This window comes from Neurospora hispaniola, assembly GCF_033458365.1.
Source record: "Neurospora hispaniola strain FGSC 10403 chromosome Unknown B0T23scaffold_2, whole genome shotgun sequence".
Lineage (NCBI taxonomy): Eukaryota > Fungi > Ascomycota > Sordariomycetes > Sordariales > Sordariaceae > Neurospora > Neurospora hispaniola.
The window spans coordinates 4,057,774-4,082,785 of NW_026944407.1; the positions used below are offsets into that span (position 1 = coordinate 4,057,774).

The following is a 25,012-nucleotide window of genomic DNA, read 5'->3' on the forward strand; positions in this document are numbered from 1 at the left end:
GGGATGATCGTCTCTTTGGTTTATGGACCCTCTCAACCTCTCTTGTCAGCAGCCGTGATGCCTTCACCAAGGCACCAGACAAATGTCTTGTCACCTGGTGGAGAGGCATTACGTCGTCAAGGTCACGGCGTAAAGTGTAGTGACGGCATGCGGGGCGTCTCCAAGTTGGCATAGCACAGACTGGTACATAGCTGGCAGGCTGATGGAGAAAACTGAGTGAGCTGGTTTTCGGTCCCTGATTCCTAGCATCCGGACAGGGCCTGGGTTGTTGGTAAGCAAGGTAAGTTGGGTGCAGGACGAAATCCTATTCGACATTGGAGGCCTGGGTTGCATGTCTTCCGTCCGCTCTCCTTGCTTTCCTTGGTTTAGGCGAGGCTGGGATGCGAGGGGAGGGGCCAGGAGAGGGGCGAAGGGCCAAGAAGGGCCGGGAAGCTGTAACCACGCACGCTTTCCACGTTTGACGGCTTTGAGGTCCGGCTCACTGCCGCCCGCTGGACAAGGCGGGTCAAGACGGGGGAAGGAGCACGCATTGCCGTGGTTTTGGGAAGGAACCCGCTACCTATGTCGTCAACATCATGTATTAGCTGGGACAGGAGACGGACGGAACCAAGCATGGTGAGCTTCTTGAGGAAGTTGTGGCTCGTGAAACAATGGCCCGCAACTCGTATAGGAGACGGTATTAGCAGGCAAGTCGCAACCACAAACCCGCAAACTGGAGATAGTACTGTAACAATACGTAATTGGGTAACTGACAACCGACGCTGGTTGGCCGGGATGGCGCCACATGGCTGGCTACTTACTCGTACCGTAACAGTTGAACTGGTTGACACTAAAATCATTGATATTATCAGCACCCATCCCCGTGGTCAACAATACCGACGGCGAATCTTCTCATGGGGTCGTTAGACCCGCTTATGACGTCGGTTGTCAGCAACCGAGTCTGGCTGCCGCGGCAGTTGCGGCGGCGGCGGCGGCGGCACAGAATGCTTAACGTGGCCAGTAAAGTACCCAAGGCACGATATTAACCGGCCGAAGGGTTCCTTTGATTCCTTTCAAAAAAGGGTGTGGTGTTAAGGGTGTGGTGTTTTGGATGCCTTGCCCAGTGCGCATGGCAAAAACGAGGCTAGCCAATCATGGCACCGGCGCATGCTCACGGATCTTCAGGGTCCTTTCTGAGGCTTGTGCTGCTGCCAGACAATCGCGCGGGGAAGCAGCACTCTCCTACTGACACCAATACACTCAGGGCCAGGATGACCAAAGGCAGCTTTGGCTTTGACACTGTATCAATCGCGATTCGTGAAACCGACAGTGTCCCAGAGACCGCCCTGTTGAGGTTTGATATGGGGTCCAAGTTTGATCAAGGCCAAATGTGAAGTTGTGAGAGGTCAAGGTGCGCTCAGCAGGGTACGGCGCAAATGCATTGTCGCGCTGCAGAGGACCGATGACGGCGGCCAATCGAGTACAAGCGTGTCCCGCACGCATCCAAGATTTCATCACAGTCGAAGGGTGGTTGAGGTTGCCGTGGTGGCAGTGTTCGCCGACCTCCACCATATCCCACCGGCCGGATCTGGTTCCTGACCAGCCAATGTCAGCCAAAACGGACCAAAGGGAACTTGAAGATGAGAGCCGTTGGGAGGAGACATGTACCAGGGCCCCTGTCTGTGACCTGTCAGGATGCCCAGGGGCGGAATCAGAACCGCGCTTCACAGCGTGGTTGAAAAAGGGCGGGCCAGGATGAGAGTGGCAGAGGTGGGTTGAGGTGACTAAGGTGTGGGCAATAACTACTGTGTACTGCGTAGTATTATTTCGTGATGTAATGTTGTTAGGTTCGGTTTAGCCCCCAGTATCTCTCGGATGGTACCCATGCTGGCTAGATTGGTGTCGTTACAGTGACTGCTTGGAAAGGCTACAGTGAGGTTGACGACGATTACAAAATGGAACGGATGTGGTTTTTTTCTTCGAGGGCACGTCTTCCCAGCCGAATCCCATGCCTCATGACGTCATGTGGCTTTTTGGTGGTTACTCCGCAACCCCTGTGCTGCACCGTGACCGGACAAGCACAGTCCAAACTATTGTTCTTGCCGCACCGTCTTGACCCCACTGCAAACCTCACAGTACAGTACTACTGCCCGAGTACTAGTCGAATCTGAACTGAATGAGGCCCGGCCGCTGCGAAATTAATAGGTTGTCAGATAATGGAAAACTACGAGCCCAAGTAACGGAAGTTTTGTAGGGTAGTCCCGATGTTGTTGTAACAATGGTTCAGCGGATGATTTCAATGACACACCCAAGCTACATCTATTTACTATCGCAAAGTGGAAGGGTGCCAAGGAATAGTGAAGAAAAACATAGTCGTACAGTATATGTTTTTGCTACTTGCATGCTTGTTGCTGCATGCGTAATGAAGAAAGGGAATGCAATGAAAACGGTACAGTCTTTACCCCTGCAGTTGCAACTCCCCCCTTCCCCCCTTTTTCGTTTTTTTGTGCTCTCAAGTCTCTACACTTGACGCCAAGTCCCTTTTTTGACAAACACTCTACTTATTGCAAGAAAAGTCGCTTCTGAAATGAAGTTGCATCAAGAGAGGTCAAGATTGTACATAGTGTACACCGTGGTTAGCAGCACCCCGTGTGCATTAGCTCGTCCGACACAACGCACACAGTCGCTGAAAGATCTCACTTTACAGACTGTTCTTAATCTTTCACTTTTGGCTTTTGACACGTCTCCAACCTCTGCTTTGCCCAGTACGCGCCCAAGTGGATGAGTTGAGAGTCAATCAAACAACGACGTCCCTTTACTTGGCAAATTAAACGTCGACAGCTTCAAGATCGATCCAGATAAGGTTGCCTCTCACCGTTACTTTGCACTGCCGAGAGCAAGCAAACATGAAACACCAGATGATCTCATCTGGCGGGGGATTTTCGACTGAGATTGCGACTGCAACGGCGCGATCCTGGGCTTCCATTAATATCGCTGGGCGTTGGGGTTGAGGTGAACAGATACAGCCATTACACGTGTACAGCTGCCATACCAACTCCATCCGCACGCACCACTGCACCCTCAAAAAGAAGAGAAAAAAAAAAACAAAGAAAAAAACACCAGTACACCCTCAATTCTACGACACACACGACCAATTGCAGAGGTACAATCAATCTGATATGTCTAAATTAAATTGACGCGGTCAATTCCAATCAATAACAGTGCGTCAATCCCACCTAATCCTGCCGTCTGACCAACCCGTCAGCTGGACGAGTATTTGGACCGCATTTCCAAAATGCCATGTTGCGTCAGGCCAAATTGCCATCACTTTTAGTGTTACTTTCACCAACTGTTTATTCCCCACCGCAAGCCTGCAACTACAACTATCATTCACTGAATGAGAGGGAAAGCGCGGCGCCAGAACTTGACCAGCACCACGACAGCAACGAGCCCACACCCTCTGTCTCTGCACACGTCCACCTTATCAACACGAAACACTCGTTTCTTGATGCATTGATTGCATCACATCTATCTCCGTATCATGCTCCGCTTCACTCCGTAACATGTTACGGATCTCACAAGTTTTGGGTCGTCTCGGCCTCTCTCCTGTTTTCGGTTTCCCTTTCTAGGTGTCCTTTCTTTGGACCAGGGGATGTCAGATGGTAAAGTCACAAGTATGATGATGGGAAAACCAGGGGTCTACGAGCGGTCAGCCAGTAGCAATCCTCCTTTTTCAAGCGACACCTTAATTGACTTGACGGGCTCACTTGGGCGACTGTGAGTAGACTGGACGAACCGCATACTTGATGCTCGGCATCAAGGCCGCGAAGCTAAGGTCACGATAATCATCCTCAAAGAGTTACCACTTTGAGCTTCGATAACGAGAGCTCCAAGAATTCTGATGCGCTGACTCTATACTTATATGCGGGGGCCTCTCACTGGCACCCCCCTCCCTACGGAACTAACTCTGATAAGTAACCCTCACCGCTTGCCCCAAATACCGACCTTGGGGATCTGGGAGCGACCTGGACCTCGCTTCAACACAGTCGCCGCGGGTGATTACACGGTCGCCCTGGTCGGCTAATTAACATGAAGACAAGTCGGTGTCACCTGATTTGTCATTACTGCGGTATGGTTCAGGCTTCGAGCGCTTCCCTGGTGACACTGTGATTTCTTCTCCTCCTTCCTACATCCCAGTCCATTGATGTCGGGCAGCTGGAGGAATTATTGCCCCTGGAGACAGATCCTGGCAGGTTCGATCTGGAGAGCGAGATGTCGCTTGGTGACGACCTGAGCGTCAGGTCCATCTGATCTAGTTGAAAATGAGTAACAAGCCGTGGCTTCTGCTTCTGAACAGTTAGAAACATTTCTTGGACCCCTATTCCCGGGCCACGGGTACTATTTATTGTTACTCTGTAGTGTACGCCCCCAATTTTGAATACTGTACCTGAATTCTGAACATTGACTGTAGCTCAAGGAGCACATTGTGTCGTAGAACCAACTACATGTGTAGAGGTAAGTACTAGGAGAACAACTACGTACCTACTAGGTATGTAGAGTAGGCACACTATAGAATGACTACACAGTTAGCATAGGCATAATCTGTCTAGATACTGGACTTGACGACTAACTAGGTACTTCTAACTCTGTGTATCCTCTCAAACAGCTTACTAAATGCAACACGTTGATCTGAAAATAACGCAATGTAATTTGCTTCGTAATTGGTTCCCATAGCCAAGTACCTAGATCTAGAATCCGTCAAATCTCTGGACCTTTTACACCAGACTTGCGCCCTATAGTCTCACGGAAACCGCATCTTGTAATATCAGCCCCAAGCAGTGGCTTGTCGGGTTGGAAAAGACATGAATGAAATTACTATTACCATACACAAGTAACAGTTCGGCTCACACCCACGGCCTTCGATGTGGCAAGGAGAGACATCGCATGTCTATAGATTACAAGCTCATGAAACTGTATGATTACCACCCGGCTATGTAGTGCTCACCTCCTATTTAAATGAAGTATCCATAATCGAAGCAGTCGTAGTCATGACTAACATCGGTTACTTTACTCAAAAATGTAAAAACAACGATCAAATGGTCGGTGTCAATTACTAAATGCCACTTATATCCGGGACATAAGGCAGAAGAAACACGACCAAACTCATACAGCTGGGTGCTCCACTACAGCTCATTAGAAATATAACTTCTATAATAGAAGTGAAGACTATCCCGGGGTTTCATCGGCAACTATGTATGATATATTGGCTACCTCTATAAATTGCAAATTCGAGGAAAAAATATAACTCAAAAACCAGCTGGATCATGACAGTGTGAGTACCTCTATGTAGGCGTTTTATAAGAGATCTATATTTCCTTTAAGAAACAACCGGTATACACTACAACCGAGCCCGTCAAACCTTTAAAAGATCGTAGGACGCTATTCGCTTGTCAACGTATACCGGAAGTGCACAGTACATATACCTCTAGGCAATATCATCCTGTGGCGTCCCTCGACCAAGATAACAGATCAGTACAGGAAATAGGTACTCAAATAAAGAAGACACGGATTACACCTTTTATAGAGTAGAGGTCGGAAGCTACCTCATACGAGAAGGAGCCGGAGGATAGATACCTCTAGGTATACTAACAGGAAGGATAAAGACCAAGCGGGAAAGAGTAAGCAGCAGAAGCCTCGGTCGTCCCTACCTCCCGGTCCCTAGACAAGTACAGGCAGGATGTAAACGAATTCTCAGAGTGATCTGGAACGGAAGAAAGTGTCAACAATGAAAAATAGAAGATTCGTATGGATTAGCAAACTGAATCTATATCAGTTGTCTATCGCCTACTCAAGTTGACGAACACTAAATATAAGAGGTTTACCAAATGAACTTGAAGGAGAGTGAACTGACATAATACAGGACTAGTATAAGTAATGGAGGTTAGTAAAAGAGTGGTGCATTTGTCAAAATGACAAGAGAGGTGAAGCAGAGGTGAAGCAGAGATGAGACGAGAAGGAAAAAAATTGTCACTGTGTCAACGATCTGTTACAATCTCTAGCCAAATAGTTTCATGAGGGAATTGAAAATTGTTACCGTTGGAGTCCAAGTAAAACATCGATGAACTCCGTTATTATGTATTCATCCATATTTGCACTCATCTGCTCGTCTGACCTAGCTTTACAGATGCATATGTAACAACCTAGTTACTTTCTGACCTAAGAGCAACCATCCACCATTCTCTTACAACATGGAATGCCATCATCTTGGACGTCCTAACCAATATGACAAACGATGACATTGGCACAGACCGCATTTTACAGTGTATATCGCACATAAAACCATTGTGACATCACTTGATCCTTCTTTTGTTGTGCGCGTGTGTTTATGTGTGTAAAGCCTTCAATGGCGGATAACGCGCCCAAACCCCAAGACGCTTCGATAAAAAGTTGCGTTGTTCCCCATCGTCGTCAAAACGAAGCTGAACCATATAAACAAGAAACCTGTTTGCTCCTGCTAGACTAACCTGCTTCCAATCGCCTAAAGCACAATCGCCAACTCCGTCCTGTCGATGCCCTCCTCGATGAGGTTGGGATAATACGGCACCATAGCGTCCGCGCACTGGACATATGCATCGTTGTACAGACGCCAATATGGTGTCCGTACCTTTCTCGCCGGGTGGAAAAGACCGGCCCAGACGTAGTTGAGGACCAGTCCCGGACCAACGGCCATCCTGATGGCCTCGATAGCCTCGACGATACGGTCGATAACGTGGGGGCTGGTCTCGAAAAGGTTGGGATACAGCAAGTTGAGCAAGTGAACCATGGCATCCTCGCAACCGAGACCAACAACGCCAAGGGCAATGTGCTTGACAACACTAGCGGCTGTTTGTCTATGCACCTGGTCACGGTCAATGAGGGCGTCCTCCAGGAGTGGCGTGACGGCGTAGACATAGTCCTTGGCCATCTCGCCGATGTACTCGAAAAGGAAGGAGAGCGACTTGAGCACGCCGTTCTGAACGTTGAGCTCGGGGACGCGATACTCGTTCATGAGCGCAGGCAACACGGTGAAGGGCGCGCATGTCTCGGCAACGATACCGATGGCGACGGCCGTGTTGACACGGGACTGACGCTCCTGAACGCGGAGGTTATTCAGAAGGGTTGCAAGGACATCCTGAGGACCAATGGCCTTGGCAATGAAACCGAAAGTGTTGTTGGCCGCACGTCTGATGCCCTTCTTGTGAGCCTTGAGCATGTCGAGAAGCTCGAAGCAGATTCGCATCCATTCGCGGGCGTTGACACTCTCTGGACCGCGATCGGCAATACGACCTACGAGATCAATCGTGTTCTCTTGTACCTTCTCGTGTCGGTTACGAAGAATAGGGGTCAGGCGAGGCAGAAGATCCTTGATAGGGGGCTGCATCTGGCTGATACCCACGACAGTGACAATGGAGCGGAGAGCACCAAGAATAGAGCCAAGGACCTCGGGATACTCCTCGCCAAGATACTCGTAAAGAACAATACCAAGCTTACCCATGAGGGCATCCTCACCGCATTGCTTCATGACCATGGCAATGCGGGAGATCAAATCGGCTGCTTGCTGTCGTACAGTAGCTGACTTGTTGTTCAGACGCCAAAGAATGGTGCTGACAATCTGAGGAAGGTAAGGCTTGCATCGGGTGCCTAATGCGTTAACCACCGAACCGAAGCCGTTGAGCATAACGATATCCTCCACGCTCTGTTCCTGGAATGCATGAAGAATGCCATCGATGAGGCGTTCTTCCAGACGCTCGCCAATATCGGCAGCACCGAGAGAGGCCACAATCTTTTCGACCGTCTCCACCGTCATCTTGCGGTAGGCTTCGCTCTCGTCCTTCAGATTGGCTACGATCCTTTCCAGAATCTCGCTGACACCAACCTTTTGGCCAATGTCGACAGTGGTCTCAACGACCTGTCGGTAGTTGCGCTTATCCAGAGCCATACGCCGTACCCAGAAGCTCTTGAAGAACTCGTCCAGCACATGCTCCTTTAGGTACCCAGCCGTTACTCCATCGGTGGCGGCGCACTGTGAAATCACCTTTAGCACAACCTTCTTCATCTCTTCATCGGGAGAGGCAAATTCTCGTAGCAGAATCTCCATAATCTGACTGGTGTAATAGTTGGCATAGTCTTCATCCATAAGCGGGATAATATAACCGACAGCCTTGAGGAAACCCGCCAGACCCTTGCCTCGCTGCTTTCGGGCACCGGTCCAAAGGGGGTTGAGAATATCATCGAAGCTCTCGATGCCGTAGGGGTTAGATGCCTCGGCGAGAGCTGCGATGGCCAAACTGGTCACTGTGCGGACTTTGGTCTGTTCATCGTTCAGGTTGGGTCCGATACAGTCAACCAGCTGCTTGAGATGGGGCAAGACTGCGCAGCCCATCAAGATGGGAATCTGCTGGACGATCTTGACACCCGTGTGACGAGCCTGCCACGACTTTTTGCTTCGGCACACAGCTCGCAAGAAGGGGAGCAGAGCTGGGATACCCAGAGCCGAGGCAACCACGGCAAAGGCTCTGGCAGTAGTGTTTCTGACATATTCATCGACGTGATCAATATCTGGACGCATGACACTGATCATTGTGGCAAGACCAGCAGCCTTGCTGAGGTTCGAAATGATTTCCCGACCCTCAACACGGGCATAGTAGTCCTGATCGATAAGAAGGGGTTCGATAACGACGAGAATCTTGTGAACGTATGGTCGAACCATGTCATCGAGCTTGTACAAGATACGATCAATAACCTTGACGAGAAGATGGCGTTCCTGGTCCTCCAATGTTTTCTCCATGAGCAGAGGAAGAATTTGATTGAAGAGGGGGCCGGCACCAAAGTTGCGAGCATTATCTGTCAATTGTCTGAGCGCAGTCTTTCTCATAGGAGGAGTACCGTTCTTGACCTTCAGCAAGAGCCTCATAATCTTTCTCTCCTTGAGCTCTTCGACACTCAAACTTTCCTCATCTGCTCCGTCGGTGAGCTTGCCGAAGTATGCCATATCTTCGGGCTTGAAGAATTGCAGGTCTCCCACACCGGGAATCTCCTTTGGCACCTGCTGGCCTGTCATCCGTCCGCTGTCGGGGTCCTGCATCATGAAACCCGTTGTTGGGGCCGGAGCCTGCATCAGCTTGTGTGCCGGTGCTCGCACGGGGGCATACCCTGGTGGCGGCTCAAGAATCTTGTAACCTTGTTCGGGGCCTGGAAGCATGGCGTCCAGCTCTTCGTCGCTGAGCGGTGCGTAGCGACCGGCCGCATCAGCGCCGAAAGCTGGGGGCACGACGGCGGTCTGGGTAGGGTGCATCGGGGTAGCTAGGCCGACATTACCAACAGGAGTGGCAGAAGGCGCCTGATCCCAGCGGGATCGCTTCTTGGGTTCCGCCCCTGGCGCCCCTGGAGCGGGAACAGATGGTGCTTGATCCCACCTAGACCTCTTCTTGGGCTCTGGTGCCGGGGTGGCATCATCTGTAGAGGCGACATCCCATCTCTTCTTGCGCTTCCGACCAGCCGCAGCTTCAGTAGAGCCAGACTCCTCGTTCTCCTTGTTACCGGAATCCTGAAGGGTAGGCTGGTGCTCCTCGACCGGACCGCCCTCCTTCATCTTCTGTTCAATGGCGCGCCGTACGCGCTCTTCCTCGCGCTCAAGCTCGCGGCGTTCCATGATTTCCCGGTAACTTTCGCCTTCCTCAGTGGCACCTGCTTGGCGGTTGGCAGCAAATGGGTCGGCTCGTGTAGGGGTCAGAACGCGGTCAAATCGGCGCTTCTGGTAGTCGGTCTCCCTGTCGGTGATGCGGTTGCTCTTTTCGCCCCGGCCAGCCAGGGGATCATCCTCCTCGACGCCATCGCCGCGTGCAAACTCATCGATCTGAGCTCGGGTGGCGGTGTACTGTCCTACTAGGCGGCGGCCGGAGTCGGCATCTTCCATCTCTTCGTCGTCGCCATCGGCAGCAGGCAGGGTGGTGTGGTAGCCCGCAAACTTGTCGCCGGTGTTGCGTTCATACAGATCGGTGTCCCATATTTCTCCCAGCTTGGCTTTGGTGCTGTTGTCGGATCGTTGGTTGGCAGGATCAAAGCTGCGCGAACCGCTCTTGGCGGCAGCAGCAGCATTGCGCTCCTGCTGGAGCTTCTTGATCTGCTCAAAATCCGAGTCCGACATGGTGCTGGCCGTATCCTCCTCGTGTCATGTCAGGTCGGGGTCGTCGCAAGAATGTCCAGCGCGCCGCGAGGGTGAAAGATAGTACGTGGTCGGGAGGAAACGGGACGTGATGATGTGGCGCTGCCCGTGGGTGGTTGGGTGGAATTGGGTATGGTAACTGACGGGGCAGCTAAATTGACGGTGACAGTTTGACACTTTGTCGTGGTATAACTGAAGCTACAATCAGCAAAGGAATAGACGGTGGAGGCAGAAGGATGCAGGTCACGGCTGAAGATGGGCGCAGTGGATGCGGTACGGTGCACACGCCTTCCCTGAAATTTTGGCCAGCGACTGGTGACGGGACGTGACCGTGAGAGCTGACACGGGCTTGGCAAGGCTGCACCTGAAGTTTCCACTCCAAGTGGCGCCCCAGGTGCATTAGGTAAGCAGTCCAGACCTCGACGCTTCCACTCTCGATCGCTGTGGGGAGCAGGGGAGCTTCCATCCAATTCCACTTAGCTCATGTGGGGAGGCAGCACTTCCAATTCACTTTCCACAACCTCAACTTCCATCCAATCCACATCTCGCAACCTCGCTTGATCTTCGTTGCGACCAGCATGGCATCCCAACCTGCAACGCCGCTGCTGTATGCAGAGTTGCTCTCAAATATCCGCCAGATATCGCTGGCCATTTCACTGGGCTCTGCAAGCGACGCGTCAACACGAGTAGTGGTGGCAGCGGATGGGGAGAACGTCGAGCTCACACACCATGGACAGTCACATACACTACATCTACCCGCAAAGGTAGCCCTTGGCGGCGCCATTCTGCCAATACAAAGGCCTGGAGCCTCTGCGCTCTCCTGGAGGTTACCGTTGGGTCAAGCAACATACACGGATGCATCATCAGCCGAGTCGTCCACTTGGACAGCCACCGATTTGAAGGCCGGGTCCGAAGTTGTTTGTAGACAATGCCAGGCCGTTGTTGTCAAGCGAGATGTTGTCAAGGTGTGGAAAGACCTCCCGAGTGAGAACTGGGCTGAGATGATGGAGTTTTGGCACTGTCACAAACCTGGTGACCACAATCATGAGCATCACCACCACGACAAGTCAAACGGCGTTGATGCCAACGGGCAAAGCGCTAGAGCAGATGACATGAGTCTTGCAGCTCGAGGATATGGCGCGAGCTCGGCCATTTCGGCGCAACAAGGTGTTGGGTTTGTGGATTTGACAACGCTGTTATTCGTCGAGCAGGACTGTTCCAACATCACGGTAAGTCCATATGTAGCATGCTCATGACTTGGTCAATTCACCGTCTCGAATGCTTCCTTTCGAATCCTAGCAGTCGGGGCATCAAGAAGGTAGCCAAGTCGGCTTCGGCCCCTCAATGGCATGGATACCGATACAAATGCCCAAAATTAAGCAGACTCTGTCCCCTGCTTATGCGGGGCACTGAGTGGTTGACGAACTTGACATCTGTGATGGGGCGCTTCCAGTCGGTGTATGACAGGCTGAACCCTCCGCATTTCGCCAGATCATTGCCAAGTCCTAAATGCTCTGGGATTAACTGGAGGAACATCCTTTCTCAACTCTTCACACCAGTAAACCTCTCCCCTCGTCAGTTAGTGCTGACCATCTTTCCGCTCTCTAGTATTCACTCTCTACCCCTGAGCATGGATCACCAGAGAGGCAAGTTGTTGCTTCAGACGAAAGCAGTAACCAGATTCGGAGCCTCAACGTGTTTTGCTCTTCCTGTCATTCCCAGCTCGGCTTTTACAATTTCCGGACAGCCGCAGTCACGCTCCTCAAATGGCAGATCTCCTGCGATTCTGTGTCCAACCTCAGCCCAGGACTTGAAGAGTGTCTTGCCGCAACCCTGATTTCCACCATAGCACGATCAGGATCCTCCAAGTCGCTGTTGCTTCCCATCACAGAGACTATGGCAACCACAGAGGAAGAAGGGGTAGGGAAGGACCAAGTTGTCCACGTATGGGTGCTTAACAGTGGTATTGTGTATACATCATCTGCCACGGAGGCCACGGTGTCGAGGCCAGGAGCTGAAAGTGGTATCCCGGCTATCAAACTGCTTTATCGGTTGGTTCCCCGAGAGGAGGCTGACCGCATGCTGGATTCACTTACTGGCGATGCCCAGGAGGTGAACCTTCCGACAGAGGCCATCAGGGAGGTTATGGAACGTCTAGACAGGAGTAACTGTCTGCTGCCTACCACTGAACGGGTATTCAAGGAGTGGAAAGTGGGTTTATTGAGGCGGTGAATCAGATGGGAATATGTGCTCAAGTTGGTATATATTGGTAACAAAGCAGCCCCATCGGCGATATTCTCGACCTCAAACTTGACTCTTTATCCTTTTACTGGATCGTAACGTCCGGGCTGTTGTCGTCTGGACGCTGGCGTCCGGTTCAGCTTTTGGTATCACTTCCGCAGTAACCGTTTTCCGTTTCCTGGACATGGCCACTGACGTTGTGGCGGCCATCTCTTCGCTTTCTTCGATTTTGACCACCACTCCTTTATTTTTCCCGGGTTTGGGCACAACCCCAGCAGTCGTAACCATCTCTTCTTGGCTTTCCTCTTCGACTTTCACCACCCCCTTCTTCTCTACTCCTGCTGCTTGTTCGGAAAACGACTTGAGATTCGCAGTAAAGAGGACACTCTGTGCCCAACCAGCCTGAGGACCCCAGATCTTCCTGAAATGGTCGCCTACGGCCTCATACATGGCCTTGTTGAGCGTCTTGGTCTTGGCAGACCCTTTCCCACCAAGATTATAGTCTCTTTGCGCGATCTGCCAAACGTGCGTGTCGATGGGAACAGACTCGCCCCACCCGAGACCCATTAGGCACACACAATCCGACACCTTGGGGCCAACGCCCGGCAGAGTCAACAGAGCTTCATGAGCCTTCTGGTAGGTCGGTTGGTTGTCCAGGTCAGCCTTGGATTCAACAGACTCCTTCTCTTCTGCCCCTTCTTCCTTCTTCACTGAAATATCCTCCTCAGCCGCTCCCAACGCAGGAACACCCGGATTCCTCAACCTCGGCAACCACCTCTCCCCATAAACCTGCGCCACACACCCCGCCGTCTCAGCAATGTACTTGGCCCTATACCCAAAGCCCAGCTCCCTCAGATGGGCCTCGACCCCTTTCCCCGCCAACGCCTCCGGCCCGGGGAAATCATGAAACGCTTCTCCCTCCACGGTGGCCACATAGGGACCGTAGTGCGTACACAGCTTCAGTACCATCTGGCTGATGCGCGAAATGTTGTTGTTGCTGCTGCAGATGAAGGAGATCAGCGTCTCCCATGCGTCCTGGTTAAGGATGCGGATCCCCGTGAAGGCGGGCGCACGCCGGGCAAAGTTGGCATCTGAAAGAGACCATTGGGCGTAAAGGGTAGTGAGGGAGTGTGAGAGGGCAAAGTAGTTGTGGAGGAGGACGGACGTGTCGTCTTCGAAGTCTTGGGGGTGTTCATTTTTGGGAGTTGCTGTACTGGTAGGCCATGTCACTTTGTAGTGAAGATGGGTGGGATCTTGTTTTAGGGAGATGAGACGGCCTTTAAGAACGCAGTGCCTGGAAAACTGTTAGGACTTGATACTTTGAACAGAGAAAGAAAAAAAGGTAAGATAATGGTGTGTATTCGGACCATTGTTCATTTATTTTGCGCCATCTAAAGGACTGGCCGCATCGGAGTGTGGTTTCGATGCAGAGCTCTGTGAGACTGACAGGCAGTTTGCGCCATTCTGTCACTTTCTGAGCTGCCATGTCGTATTAAACACTCTTGGACTTTGCAGATAAGACAAAATTGATTTAAGGGTCTTCTATAGAGGTTTGATGTGAAATTCTGTCACCATCGATCCCTTATTATGCAGGTGGATTGGTTACTTTTGTTTCTCATGGACCCAAAATCCCAACCCGGATTTGATAGGGGACAGGCAATGTACTATAAGGGCGTATTCGATTCGCCCGGAAATGGGCTCAGAAATGGGCTTTCGGAAGTGCTTCTTACGTGGAACAGCACAGACCATTCTAAACCGGATTTTGGCGGTAAATTCCGATATTCTATGGATCCTAAGTTTATTGCTAAGACCATTTCCGAAAGCCTATTTCTAGAACTTAATCGAATCGCTAGAATACTAGAAATATCGGATTTTATAGATCTTAGCAGATATTGTAGTGTTGTTAAATATTTGTATTGCTATACGACTTTATTATCCCTCTCTTACTCTCTTTGAATAACTGGGTCCTTCTTATTGTCTTTACAAACTGAAACCCCTTATTTCCCTATATAAATAGCCGTTGATGAGTTTTTTCAAATAATTGATAGTTAATTAGGTTCCTAATTGTCCTAGTCCCAACTACCGTCTTCTTATTAAGTTCCCTCCCTCTCCTAACTACTAAATTCCTAATTTTAATCCTAATCTTAGTCTTAATTTTAGAAGGGTAAAGGGAGGGGTAAGAGGAAGGGGAAGGCTACTATTAGTAGAGAGTTTAATTAGTAATAGACTAAATTTTAGGAGATTGCTTTATTAATTCTATTTAAGAGTATTGTTAATTAGGGATTGACTAGTTAGAACGGGTATAAGGAGTAAGTATATAATAATATTATTAATGAATTGGTTAAATAATTTAATAATAGTCCTAATGTAAGCTAAGTACGTAATAAGGTTGATTACTTTCAATATAAGTAGCGTATTTAGTATATCCTTAAGAATATTTTCTAATCGGGCTTCGGATTTAATTTTAATACTAGAGCGGCGACTGTTAGTAATAAAGTATAGGAAATTCTAATTAAAGTTAGTATATTTAATTGAGTATAGTAAAAGTATATAATATAAAGTAACTAACCCTTAGTAGGTATATAAAGATGTAGTTCAATTTCAAAACCGCCCCTTTAAATACTAATAGTTAATAGAAAACGCTTTTATTAAAGATTAGGGAACTATAGGTAAATATATTAAAATATTAGGTGTATTACTTTTTTAAAAGGAGATACCCTTTGTAGCTACTCTATTTATTAATCCTTCTAGTAATGATAATAATAATAATAATAATAAGGATAAGGATTTTATTTCTATTTATATCCGTAATAGTAAAAGGAAGGCGGCTGCTGATATTAATCTTAAGAAAAAGAAGAAGAAGATTACTAGCGAAATTATTGTTAAAGGGATTCGTTTTTTTACCGAAGTTATTAAAGATCCTACCCTACTGTAAGGAGAGTAGTTTAATAAGGCGCTTTGTATTTTTAATTTATATTAGGAGTATTGTATTAATAATAAGGTTATTAAATTTGTAATACGTAAGTAGGAAGAATTTAATATAAAAGTGTGCCGCTTCCTTAGTATATTTAATGAGAAAAAGAAGGTATATTTTTATAAAATTAGAAAGTAATTGAATATAGAAGAATTAAAATTAGGGATAGAGGAGAGAAGGTTAGGGTTATAAAATAGAAGTTCGAGTATAGAAGGTAATAATTTTTTTATTAATTTTGTCTTTTATTCTAATCTTCTTTTATATTTTGATCTTTGAATTTGAAATTAGGAGTGTAATTTAATAGGGTATATATGGGAAGTGGGTCTTCCCCGGATTTTTATATTTTATTACTCTAATGTACTTTTTTAATATTTGAATAAAACTATAAAAAAAAGTCGTATATAAATAAGAATTATATTGTTTTAATTATTAGAATAAATAGAATTAATATATTTACTTTATATTATTTTTAAGGTATATTTGTAGGAGATGTAAATATTATAAATAATATTGTAATTTTAGTTAATGGGGAAAGCGGAATGCTAAGCCGATGTTAGTAATGTTTAATATATTAAATATATTGTAATTTGAAATTTGAAATATTTTAATAATTTTTATATTTGTATTCGATTTAAAAAAGCTATATTCTAGTATTCTAGGGAGTAATTTATATTTTTAAATTTATAATTTAATTAATACGATTCTATTAGATTTTAGTTATTTAGTAGGTAATTTAGACGGTTAGTATTAGATTACTGTATTTATTTTTAAACTTTAATATTATAAATTAATTCTCCTTTTCTTTTAATTATTAAATTTAATATACTTTTTCTTGTATATTTTCTATTTTAAACTTTTATATTTCCCCTTTTCTAAAGAGTTTAATATAGTAATTTTGTTATATCCTCCTTATAATACGGTTATAATATTAGAATATATACTTATTAGTATTACTAGTAAATTTGAATTATATGAATTAATTATTATTGTTATTACTTTGCTTTAATACGCCCGCGATCCCTCCTCCTATTTCGGTTACTAACTATTTGAATTAAATAATATTTTTAAATTCGAATTTTTTATTAGTAAGTAAATTATTATATTCTAAAATCCAGTTTATTAATGTTGTAGTCGTATAAATTACTTTTATTATAATTGATACGCTTAAGTTAGGAGTAATTCAGTAGATATAAAATATTCTTTTCAATTTATTAATATACTTTTTAATAACGATATACGCTTAACTATAGTGGAGGTTATATAGTTCTTCTTTATTTATAGGTTTCAACTCCGCTTTAATAGATTTTTGAAGATAGTAATATATATTATAATATAGTACAAATAATTTCGAATTATAATTATACTTAGTGTTGGCTAGGTAATACTATCCTTAAAGTATATGAAACCCTTAGTTAAACGTACTATTTAATACCTTTATATTATTTATTAACTCTTCCTAATTTGGAAGTAGGTATATAATTTTACTATTAAAATTATAAATTACTATAATATTAGTAGAGATACTACCCTTCCGATTCCGCTATAGTTTTTAAATAGAGTTTTCTATTTATATAGTAAAGTGAGAGCCGTTAATTATTTTTAATACCTTTTGAAAGTATAGGAATAATTTAGTATTAAATTCAATTTTATATTAAATATATTATTTTAGTAATTGTATCTTTCTATTAGTAAGGATAATATAAATATTTAAGACTTTATAAAATGCCCTATTTAGTATAGTAAGTAAAGGCCTATTAAATTTTTCAACCCTTAAATTGATTAATTTCGAAATAGTATTAATATTGTAACCTAATTAGAAGGTAATAAATTAAAAAGTAACCCCTTAATTAATAATAAAGAGGAAGATTATAACCTTTTCGTAAATTAAAATAAAGTGCTATAAAATTAGATTAATATAGTATTGATACAGTCCATTTTTATGTATGTAGAATAATGCATTAAAGACAGCAATTGAACGTGGTTGCGGATCGCCGGAATCACTCTGCCGGCCGGCAAAGTAGGTCCTAGCAATAAGATAAGAAAAGTAGGTCGCCCAGATAGATTACACCAATCCATCTACGCGCGGCTTCCTCTCTTCTAACTCTTTCCTTCTATATTACACTTTATACAGGAATACTATTACTTTTGTATATTAATTGCAAGGTTATTTTTTAAGGCAGAAGTAGTCTATATTATATAGTAATTGCAACGACTTTAATCCAGTCACCTTTTTCAACCTTTCTCTATTAATTGAATTTGTCACAGGCATTACTACCATGTTCCTATATATAGATAGGTACTACACTGCAGTAGTGCAGCCAGCTTGCAGCTGTCTGAGTATAGTACAGCAGTCACGTACACACGTGCTGTGGTCCGTATACTAGACCCACGCGTACCCTACATAATTCTCGTACGCGCACAGGATTCTCTTCCTATTCCTCGTATAACAATTAAAGTCTTAGCTTAGTGCTTGCTCGCGCCCCGTAATATTTTGTTATACCTAACTATTGTATTAATACGTAATAAGTAATTTCGGATAGATTAAGAGTAATATAAAATTACCGCGGTAATTTGGTCCTTGCGAAATTATATTTAGCCGACTAGTATAATCGCTAATAATTAATTAAAACGTATTCGATATTAATCGATACGAAGCGAGAATTTTATTTAAATACTACAATAATTTTAAAATTACAAACGCAATTAACCGGTATTTTTTTATTTATTATTACTTAAAGTTATAATAAAATATCTAGTCCCGGTAATTAACCGCAATCCTAGTAGGGTTAAGTTGATTTGCGTAAAGTATTCCTAATATTATTAAAAGGCTTCGATTAGCTCTAATATATTTGTAAAGAGGAAGTAATTGGCCTCTTAGTCCTTAAAGATTTCGTTGAGAAGGTTAGGGATTCTAAGGAGGTTATAAAATTGCTCTATTACTTCGATACTAAATTTAAAAATCTTAATAATAAGATTAATACTATTATAGAAGCGAAAGATAAGCTGGCCGCCGTATTTAAGAAGGAGGCGGAGGGATTTAAAATCTATATTATTATATTCGAGAGCCTTAAAGTCCAATAGGCTATTTAAGTTAATTAGTAGTAATAAAAATATAATAGTATTATTAAGGAGAATATAGTCCTATAGAAGAATATTACTTCCTTATAATCGGATAATAATTCTCTATATACTATTATTACTTAAAAGGAATACAACGTTATAGCGGCGGAGTAATAATATATTAATTTATTAATTACGTCCTAATTCTAAAATAATATATTCAAAGAGATAAATATTAATTATAAGAAAGCCCTCGCCAAGGCTAACCGGGCTAAGATCCTTCGCGAAGAGCTCGATTATACTAAATAAAGGCTCAAAGACGCCTAAATCGAAGCCTAATTCGGTATAACTAAAATAGTAGAGGTAACTATTAAGAGTTTTAAGTTCCTCGTACGCATAGACGATAATAATAAGTTAGATATATATAATATTGAAGAGGAGGTTCCTAGAGGAGGAGGTTCTAGTTGTATTGATAATAGTAGTAAGGATAGAATTATTATTAGCGGTATTAGTATTAGTAGGTTCGGCGTTAGCAGTATAGGAGGAGCTAGCGAATTTGCCGGTTAGAAGCCTAGAATGGGCGGAGGTATTAATAGATTTAAAGGGTTCAATCCCGGTAGTCCTAGCGGTTTAGGCGGAGGTAATAGCCCTATTAATTACTTTATAAACTTAAGAGGATATTATTTTATTTCCGTCCTAATAATAAATATTTATATCCAACGTCGTAATTTAACTAAAGACCCGGAATAGTTTATAAGCGAGGAGAAGAATACGTTTAAACATTATAATTAATTTATTATTTAGTCTACGGCTATTCGTACCCGTTAGAAGGTTAATAATTATAATTTTATAGATAAAAAGACTAAATTCTTATATACTATAGGCTATTTAGGTGGCGAAGCTAGAGTTACTATTGCTATAAATATAAAGAAGATCCTAAATAACCTTTATTATTCAGTTACCTAGGATTGGCCTATAGGATAGGAATTCTTAGATTATTTAGCCTTTCGTTTTTAATAAAGCAATATTATTACTATTTCCGAAAAGGCTATAGCCTAATTAAAGCAGGGTACGGGCTCTAATAGTAAATTCGCCAACTTTGCCGATTTCGAAATATAGTTTACTATATTAGCGGATAAATATAGTTACAATACAGTTATAAAGGTCTATATATTTAAAGATAAAGTTAATAAAGATTTCTATACGGCGATATTTTACTAGTACAATACTTCTAATCGTAATAATTGGGAAGGATGGGTAAAGTTGTACCGCAATTTATTTAAGTCCTTTAATAACGCTACTTTCCGTAATAACGGCGGTTAGATTAGTAATAGTAGTAATAATAGTAGTAATAATAGTAATAATAATAGTAATAAATAAAGGGACCCTAAAGTTATAGAGATCGATCGCCTTAAGATAAACGAAATTAATCTGGAAATTGTTTAAGCCTGCTTTATAGCTAGATAATATATTAAATATAGCAAACCTAACTATTAAATTTATAAATATTATAATTAAATTAATTACGGCAGTAGGCCTAAAGTTACTAATAATAATAATTCTAATACTAATAAAGGTAATAGAACCTAAAGTAACGGAACTAATAGGTAGAACGTTAGAACTATAGCGGATATTACGCTTCCTTCGAGGGAGATAGCCGATATAGCACCCCCTAAAGCTAATACTACTACCTAATAATAGGGAAATAGCGAGCCTTCGGATTAAAATATATTTAAGGGCCTAGCAGGGATTAGAGAAGTAGGAAAGAAGGAAGAACGAATAATATTATTAAGAATATAAGTATTTAATAGGCTCTTATTTATTAGAAAGGCGAACCTTTATTTATAGAAAATTTAAATATCTATAAATAGAATACTACCCTTTTATCCATTTATCTTTAATACCCCTAATATAATAATAAAATTAATTATATATCGCTAATCGACTCTAGTTATATAAGAAAGGCTTTTATTAATAGGACTTTCACTAAGAAGGCGTGCTTTGAGATATACAAATTTAATAAAATAAGACCCCTTTATTTAATAAATAGTGGTTTTAAGGAATAGATTATATATTACGTAGAAATAATTATACGGATTGGTTATTATAAAGAAACGGTTAGACTTTTTATTGCTAATTTAATATACGAATATTCTATTATCCTAAGCTGGCTATAATTGTAATTATATAACCCGGATATTAATTAGGTAACTAATAAGGTTATATAGAATAAGGAATGTATTAAGAGTTGTATTAATACGTTTAATGTAATTAGAACATTAATAACGTTAGTATTTCTAACTTTAGAATTAATAGTAGACTTATTATTAAAAGAAGAACCGATAACGGATTTATCCTTAAATAAAGAAAAAAGAGTAATTAAAATATTAAAGCACTAAGTAGCCGCTAACTCTAAGAAACCCTAGGTAGCGGAGTGGACATTAATTAATTGGGCGTTAGTATATCCTACGAAAGCGCTAAAGGGGAGGTAAGCGTTAATAATAGAACTACTAATATAGCTAGTAGCGGCTAGAGAATTCGAAGAACCTTTTGGGCCTAAAAGGAAATTTAGTAAAATTAGAACGATAATAGAAATTAAAGGAAGCTATAGAATTTGGAGTATAGTAAGACCGGAACGGATTTATTATACTTATTTCTATTAATTTAAACCTGCGAATATAGAAATAAACCCCTTTAATTCCGAAGACTTTAGATTAATTAATACCGAGGCCTTTACAATAATTATTAGAATAAAAGGAGTATGTATTAATTTAACAATATAGGTAGAATTTAATAAATTCTAGAAAGAGAGGCTACGTATCTCTATACCGGCCCTGTTAGAGGAAGTATAGAAAGATATTATAATAGGTAAAAGCGAGCCTTATAAGAAGTATTTTAACGATTTTAAAATTTATAAGATAATTGATATTTATAAAATAGAAGTAGTAGGGGAATAGACTTTTAAAGCGTCCCTCCAACTAAGAGAAATTACCTAAGTATTTATAAATTACATTTATAATTTGGGGAAGGAAGTAGAACTAATACTATTAATAAAAGTTAATTATATTTATAATATTATAAAGAAAGATATATAAAAATTTATAGAGAAGTTTACTAGGCCAAAATATACCCCCAAGGAAGTTAGGGAACGGTTCTTAAATAAATATAAGGATTTATCTAAGGTAGTAAACCCTATAAACGTTAAAGTATTACTAGAATACTGTTCCTACAATTATAAAATCGAATTAATATTAGGTAATAAGCTACTTTATTTTAGAGCAAGGCCTATATTACTTTAAGAATTTAAAATTATTAAGTAATAATTCGACAACAACCTTATAAAAGGATTTATCCGACCCTCTACCTCCAACGTAGCGTTACCCGTATTATTCGTATATAAATTAGGCAGAGGTATAAAAATTTACGTCGATTATAGGGGGATTAATAATATTTTATTAAAGAACCGATACCTTCTATTATTAATTAGAGAAATTCTAGACGCTATTTATAAAGTAAAGTGGTTTACGAAAGTAGATGTTATTACAGTATTTAATAGACTACGTATAATAGAAGGCTATAAATAATTAATAATTTTTATTATATAATTTAGATTGTACAAGTTATTAGTATATCCCTTTAGGTTATTAAGAGCGTTGGTATCTTTCCAAAACTTTATTAATAATATACTATATAATATCTTAAATATTTATACTACAGTTTATTTTAATAATATTTTAATTTTCTCCAAAATATATGAAGAATACGTAAAATACATTCGGGAAGTATTCTAACGCCTAATTAACGCCGGACTATAAATCGATATCAATAAGTACGAATTCTATATTTAGCAAATGAAATATTTAAGCCTGATTATTACCCTAGGGGGCATTAAAATAGATTTAAATAAGGTAGAAACTATTACCCGCTAGGAAGCGCTAATATTTAAACAGTAATTATAGTAGTTTTTAAACTTTATAAATTTCTACCGCTAATTTATAATTTAATTCTCCTTAATAGTTAAACTATTCTACGAACTAATAAAGAAGGGCGTAAATTGGCAATAGGAAGTTAGGTATAAAGTAGTATTTATATTATTAAAAGAAGCGTTTATAATAGCCCTAGTATTAAAAATTTACAATTAGAAAAAATTAATAGTAGTAGAAGTTAATATTTCTAATTAGTCATTGGGCGGAACCTTATTATAAATATACAACAATAGTTAATTTTATTTAATTACTTATTTTTCAGCCAAGTACCTAGCCGTTGAATATAATTACAATATCTATAATAAGGAGTTATTTATAGTCGTAAAGGTATTAGAAGAATAGAGGCCAGAATTAAAGGAAGCCGTATAGCCGTTTGAAATTATTACAGATTATAAAAATTTAAAGACCTTCAATACTACAAAGAAGTTTACGCTTAAATATATACATTAATCGGAATTTCTATTACAATTTAATTTCTCAATTAGATATAGATTAGGTTCGGTTAATATACACTTAAACACCCTAAACAGGAAGCTTAAATACATCCCTAAGGATATTTTTAATAATAAATTATAAATAAGGGAGAAACCGCTAATCGACCTAAACCGTTTCGACGAATCTTTTAATTCTAAGGAGGATAGCATTTATATTAATATTATATTAGATATTGGGGAGCCGTTAGTAATTTATATATTTAAAGGCGAAGGCGAAGGAAATAAAGTAATTTATATTAATAATTTAATATTAAAATTTTATAGTAACTCTATAATAATAGTTAAAATTATAATAATAATTAAGGAAGGTAAATATTAGCTTAAATATTTTAAGAAGGTTTTGTGTATTCCCTTCGCGGAATGCTACTTTATTAATAGTAGAATAATATTTAGGGATTGGGTAATAATACTATTTAATAACGATAAAGTTTAGTTGGATTTAATCTATAGGACTTATACTTTGGTACTAGGCGGTTACTTAGGAAGGGATAAGATATTTAATTTAATGAACCGTACGTATTAGTAGCTAAGTTTAATTATAATAATTAATACTTATTATAGAGGCTACTTTTCTTACTCTAAAACTAAACTATCCCGAATAGTACTTGCAGGCTTCTTAAAACCATTACTATTATTTTATGTACTATAGTAGGATATTTCCGTAGATTACGTAATACTACTGCCTAGATTAAAGAGGAATAGGAAGGGAGTAGCCTATTAGTATATAGTTATAGTAGTTAATAGATTAATAAAGATAAGGTACTTTATCCCTTGCAAAGGATTGACGATTGAAAAATTAATAGAAAAATTCATCGACTATATTTATACGTTATATAGTTTACTAGATACTATTATATTAAATAGAGGAATATAATTTATATTTACCTTCTAGTAGTAATTTTCGGGAAGGCTGGGTATTAAGCTAAAACTATCTACATTATACTATAAGGAAACGAACGGTTAAATAGAGAGGATTAATGCAGAAATAGAATAATACCTTCAAACCTTTATTAATTAGGTTTAAAACAATTGGGTAAATTAATTAATATTAGCCGAATTCTAAGGAAATAACCTTTAATTAGTAATTATAGGAGTATTATTATTCTTTACTAATTATAGATTTTATCCTCGGATAGGCACTAAACCTTCGAAGCTACTATTACTAGACGCGTTACTAGAATAACGGTAATAAATATTTAAAATTAATAAGATTGTAGAACATTTCAAAACAGTCTAGAATAAATTAATCGCATTATTAAAATAAATTCAAGATTAATACAAGGTAGCGGCCAATATAAAAAGGATAAACGTCCCTAAATATAAATTAAACAATATAATTATATTCAATATAAAAAACTATACAATTAGCCGGCTAGTGGCAAAGTTGTTACCAAGATTCGAGGGCCCCTTTTATGTTATAAAGGTAAATTCCTATTCGTTAGAACTATTACTACTAACGAATATAAAAGTTACTTATATAATTAATATCTCGAGGGTTAAACCTTACATAGAAGATTTACTAGGATAGTCAAACCTAATTATAAATATTAAGGCTAATAAGGGGATAATTATTACTAGAACCGATAATTTCGTTGAGGAGAGACGTTAGGAATTCGAAGAATTATTAGACTACTAGAAGGTAGGAAGCAACTAGTATTATTAGGTAAAATAGACTTATTACCCCCCTAATTAGTAATTAGCAACCAATTTAGAAGGTTACTACGAGTTAGTTTGGGAATTTTACAACGTTCGCCTAAAGCTAGGCCCTCCTTACCCAATTTTTAAAAAGGGATTTAAAGTATAATAAAAAGTAAAAAGTACCCAAATACCCCCGATAATATACTATTATAATTAGAATGACTATTACTAGAATTAACCTTAAATTAACCGGTAAGACGAAGTACGAAGTTGAATAATAAATAAAGAAGGTAAATTAGAGTAAAGGCGAAAAAACTAGTAAAAATTTAATAAAAAAGGAGTTTAGTTCGATTTATTCCGCATACCCTAATTAAATACCTTATAGTACACCCTTTTATAAAGCAACCATTAATAGCACCGAGAGATAGTACGTCTT

The 25,012-nt window shown here is 41.0% G+C and overlaps 6 protein-coding genes across 6 annotated transcripts; 3 read left to right on the forward strand and 3 right to left on the reverse strand.

Moving 5' to 3' along the window:
- Nucleotides 1-268: 268 nt before the first annotated feature.
- Nucleotides 269-1,039, reverse strand: B0T23DRAFT_92442 (uncharacterized protein). Its single transcript, XM_062841990.1, has one exon. The coding sequence runs from the start codon at nt 837-839 to the stop codon at nt 366-368; it is 474 nt and encodes a 157-aa protein (XP_062695998.1). The 5' UTR covers nt 840-1,039; the 3' UTR covers nt 269-365.
- Nucleotides 1,040-6,517: 5,478 nt separating this feature from the next.
- B0T23DRAFT_312081 (U2 snRNP component prp10) lies at nt 6,518-10,165 on the reverse strand (the record flags this gene model as incomplete). The annotated part of the gene is made up of 1 exon (XM_062834672.1): nt 6,518-10,165. The coding sequence occupies one exon, from the start codon at nt 10,163-10,165 to the stop codon at nt 6,518-6,520; it is 3,648 nt and encodes a 1,215-aa protein (XP_062695999.1).
- A 596-nt stretch (nt 10,166-10,761) lies between these two features.
- Nucleotides 10,762-12,415, forward strand: B0T23DRAFT_402826 (ubiquitin-conjugating enzyme E2-binding protein; the record flags this gene model as incomplete). Its single annotated transcript, XM_062838716.1, has 2 exons — nt 10,762-11,412; nt 11,792-12,415. The coding sequence occupies 2 exons, from the start codon at nt 10,762-10,764 to the stop codon at nt 12,413-12,415; spliced, it is 1,275 nt and encodes a 424-aa protein (XP_062696000.1).
- On the reverse strand, nt 12,254-14,041 carry B0T23DRAFT_92522 (DNA glycosylase). The gene is made up of 2 exons (XM_062841991.1): nt 13,792-14,041; nt 12,254-13,718 (listed from the first exon to the last, which is right to left on the reverse strand). The coding sequence occupies exons 1-2, from the start codon at nt 13,908-13,910 to the stop codon at nt 12,488-12,490; spliced, it is 1,350 nt and encodes a 449-aa protein (XP_062696001.1). The 5' UTR covers nt 13,911-14,041; the 3' UTR covers nt 12,254-12,487.
- An 88-nt stretch (nt 14,042-14,129) lies between these two features.
- On the forward strand, nt 14,130-17,198 carry B0T23DRAFT_393954 (uncharacterized protein; the record flags this gene model as incomplete). The annotated part of the gene is made up of 13 exons (XM_062838103.1): nt 14,130-14,192; nt 14,585-14,600; nt 14,716-14,733; nt 14,785-14,791; nt 15,079-15,093; nt 15,239-15,355; nt 15,873-15,880; nt 15,921-15,950; nt 16,109-16,122; nt 16,767-16,776; nt 17,068-17,086; nt 17,134-17,137; nt 17,193-17,198. The coding sequence occupies 13 exons, from the start codon at nt 14,130-14,132 to the stop codon at nt 17,196-17,198; spliced, it is 327 nt and encodes a 108-aa protein (XP_062696002.1).
- A 7,016-nt stretch (nt 17,199-24,214) lies between these two features.
- On the forward strand, nt 24,215-24,466 carry B0T23DRAFT_311540 (uncharacterized protein; the record flags this gene model as incomplete). The annotated part of the gene is made up of 1 exon (XM_062834642.1): nt 24,215-24,466. A coding segment is annotated over one exon (252 nt), but the record flags the coding sequence as incomplete, so codon positions are not given.
- Between the last annotated feature and the right edge of the window lie 546 nt (nt 24,467-25,012).

Coding starts and splice junctions, on each gene's coding strand:
- B0T23DRAFT_92442 (XM_062841990.1), bottom strand. CDS start 839: ATGATTTTAGTGTCAACCAGTTCAACTGTTACGGTACGAGTAAGTAGC.
- B0T23DRAFT_92522 (XM_062841991.1), bottom strand. CDS start 13,910: ATGGCAGCTCAGAAAGTGACAGAATGGCGCAAACTGCCTGTCAGTCTC. Junction 13,719..13,791: donor CGCAAAATAAATGAACAATG/GTCCGAATACAC, acceptor ACAGTTTTCCAG/GCACTGCGTTCTTAAAGGCC.